This window comes from Chiloscyllium plagiosum, chromosome 45 (genome assembly GCF_004010195.1).
Source record: "Chiloscyllium plagiosum isolate BGI_BamShark_2017 chromosome 45, ASM401019v2, whole genome shotgun sequence".
NCBI classification, from domain to species: domain Eukaryota; kingdom Metazoa; phylum Chordata; class Chondrichthyes; order Orectolobiformes; family Hemiscylliidae; genus Chiloscyllium; species Chiloscyllium plagiosum.
In genome coordinates, this window is record NC_057754.1 from 9,850,510 (window position 1) to 9,853,980 (window position 3,471).

Consider the following 3,471-nt stretch of genomic DNA (forward strand, 5'->3'; position numbering starts at 1 on the left):
GACTTATACACTTAATGGTAAGGTCCTAGGGAGTGTTGCTGAACAAAAAGACATTGGAGTGCAGGTTCATAGCTCCTTGAAAGTGGAGTCGCAGGTAGATAGGATAGTGAAGAAGGCGTTTGATATGCTTTCCTTTATTGTTCAGAGTATTGAGTACAGGAGTTGGGAGGTCATGTTGCAGCTGTACAGGACATTGGTTAGGCCACTGTTGGAATATTGCATACAATTCTGGTATCCTTCCTATCGGAAAGATGTTGTGAAACTTGAAAGGGTTCAGAAAAGATGTACAAGGATGTTGCCAGGGTTGGAGGATGTGAGCTACAGGGAGGCTGAACAGGCTGGTGCTGTTTTCCCTGGAGCATCGGAGGCTGAGGGGAGATCTTACAGAGGTTTACAAAATTATGAGGGGCATGGATAGGATAAATAGACAAAGTCTTTTCCCTGGGGAGACCAGAACTAGAGGGCATAGGTTTAGTGTGAGAAGGGAAAGATATAAAAGAGATCTAAGGGGCAACTTTTTCATGCAGAGGGTGGTACGTATATGCCAGAGGATGTGGTGGAGGCTGGTACAATTGCAACATTTAAGAGGCATTTGGATGGGTATATGAATAGGAAGGGTTTGGAGGGATATGGGCCGGGTGCTGGCAGGTGGGACTAGATTGGGTTGAGATCTCTGGTTGGCATGGACGGGTTGGACCAAAGGGTCTGTTTCCATGCTGTACATCTCTATGACTCTATGACTCTATAAGAAGAGATTCGATAGGCTTGGATTGTTTTTTGGAGAGCAGAGAAGACTTGGGAGAGGGGGGGGGGAGTTGGGGTGGGGGAACATGATTGAGGTGTACACTTATGAGGAACATGGACAGAATGAATAGAGAGTAGATGTTCCTCTTGGTTGTGCGGTCAAATGAGGGGTCAGTTGAGAGGGGTTAAGGGGCAGGAGATTTGAGAAAAAGCATCTTCACTCAGAGGTTCGTGGGTATCTGGAATGCATTGCCTGGAATGACATTGGAGGCCAGAAATAATAGAACCTTTTAAAAATATGGTAAATCTTTTCTTCACCCTGTCAAGTTTAACAACATCCTTCCTGTAGAAGGGTGACCAGGATTGTATGCAGTATGCACAAAGTGGCCTCACCAATCGCATCCCAACTCCTACACTCAATGTTCAAATGAATGAAAGCAAGCATTCCAAATGCCGTCTTCACCACCCTGTGACTCCACTTTCAAGAATCTATGCACCTTCACACCTCGGTCTCTCTGTTCAACAATGCTCCCCAGGGCTCTATCATTCACTGTGTCAGTCCTACCCTGATTTACCTTACCAAAAATGCAACACCTCACATGTATCTAAATTAAACTCCATCTGGCACTCCTCAGCCCATCTGATCACTGTCCCATTGTACTCTGAGATAATCTTATTCACTGTCCACAACACCAATGTTTTGGTGTCATCTGCAAACTTACAAACCATATTCATTTGTACAAATGCCAAAAAGCAGTGGACTCAGCATCGATCCCTGTGGAATATCACTGGTCACAGGCCTCCAAAAACCAACCCTCCAACACCACCCTCTGTCTTCTACCTTCCAGCCAATTTTGCATCTAGCTCCTCCTGGACATCATGAGATCAAACCGAACTAACCAGTCTACTCTGTGCAACCTTGTTGAACGCTTTGCTGAAGTCCATATAGACAATTTCTACTGCCCTGCCTTCATTAACTTCCTTTGTCAACTCGTCAAAAAGTCAATCAAGTTGGTAAGACACGATTTCCCATGTTGACTATCCCGAATCAGCCCTTGCCTTTCCATATGCAGGTCAATTCTGTCCCTCAGAGTCCACCCAACAACTCTCCCACTACTGACATAAGGCTCACTAGTCTGTGGACCCCGGCTTTTCCTTACAGCCTTTCTTAAACCATGGCACTACATTAGCCAACCTCCAGTCTTCCGTCACTTCACCCGTGGCTGTTGACGATGCAAATATCTCAGTAAGGAAGCCAGCAACCTCCTCCCATTACTAGCTTCCTTTGCTTCTCCTTCTCTTCAATTCAAAACACGATTCCAGAATCGAAGCAGAGCTGCCTGAAACGTGCACGGAATCTGTTGGCAGTGAGGGGTGGAGTTAATATGAGGGAGGACATGAAAAAATTGAATAAATTAATGAGGGCCAGTCACGAGACAGAAAAAAACCCAATAAGACATAACAGATGGAATAAGCAAAGTGTGAACTCTCTTCTGTTTGTTTTAATAAATGAGCTCAGTTATTCCCAGAATTTGCAAATGAGTTTAAATGGGTACTTCACTGCATTATTTAATTCTTTCCTGAATTTACTTTGTGTTGCTGCGTAAATGCACGTGTTGGTGCAACAACTAAAAAGTTGCAACATGTACCCACTTTCCTGCAGAATGAATCGTGGATCAGTAATATTGGAAGCCTCAAAATAACTGCCCTTTGTAAATCGCACATAAAACATGTTTATGACGTAGGCCATCCACAAAGCAACAAAGCTGCCTGATATAGACAATAGAAAGATCATGGATTTCTTCCGGTTCTCCATCTCTGGGTCTCTCTGATTCGCTCCGTTGCAATTGGGTTGGAGTCTCTTGCGTGCTTTACTAGCCACTAGAACATGTCTGATAGTCAGCGTATTGAGCAAAAGGATCAGAATAAAAGGGACACAAGGGGTTAGAATACGATCCATCCAATCAAATGCTGCCCAGCCAGGTGATGCATAAAATGACAACTTGATGCTGCAAAACCACGGCACGTTGTCTATTACATAGACTGGTTCATATATGAAGTAAGTGGGGATGTGTCTCATGCAGCTCAGAGAACAAACTGTTGCTATCACCACAGCTGCTGTTTTCTCCGTGCAATATTTAACTTTCAGCTTCTGGCAGCAAATGGCCACACATCGATCAAAGGTGAAAGCGACCGTTAACCAAACAGAACTGTCTCTGGCTGCATAATTGAGAGCAGCGCTGGCACTGCAGCCTGGAGTGGTTGTTAGAAAGCTAACTGGGAAATAAATGCCACGAATCCGATGCAAAATCACTGCAATGATGACCACAAGCAGATCTGTCACTGCCATGGACAGCAGGTACCGAGTGATACAGCTGGATAAACCACACCTTCTTCGGGACAGGATCACAATCGCTATAAGGTTCGCTGCAGGAACATAAATGCACAAATCCAAATGCATGACTCGCAGATAATATATTTCTGAGGCAGTACTGTCTTAGACTAGGGAGGTTATAATGAACAGATACTTAATGCAGTATCTTAAAATAATGATGAATTAAGTAAAATCTTGTGAAATGACTCTATTCCTGTATAAGAAACCTGGGACAATTGTTCCTTTAAGTGGGACTAGAATAATAAATACTTCTCTGATACTTTTCAGATTCAGTTTCATTTATTCTTATTCACGGAAGTCAGCTGAATAAATAAAAGTTAGTCAAAGGGGAT

The 3,471-nt window shown here is 43.6% G+C and overlaps 1 protein-coding gene across 1 annotated transcript; it reads right to left on the reverse strand.

Moving 5' to 3' along the window:
- Window positions 1-2,263: 2,263 nt before the first annotated feature.
- On the reverse strand, window positions 2,264-3,205 carry LOC122544015 (probable G-protein coupled receptor 139). The gene has a single exon (XM_043683029.1). It carries the CDS (start codon window positions 3,203-3,205, stop codon window positions 2,264-2,266), a length of 942 nt encoding a protein of 313 aa, XP_043538964.1.
- Between the last annotated feature and the right edge of the window lie 266 nt (window positions 3,206-3,471).

What these genes read in the sequence shown, in the direction of transcription:
- LOC122544015 (XM_043683029.1), bottom strand. Translation starts at nt 3,205, where the DNA reads ATGCATTTGGATTTGTGCATTTATGTTCCTGCAGCGAACCTTATAGCG.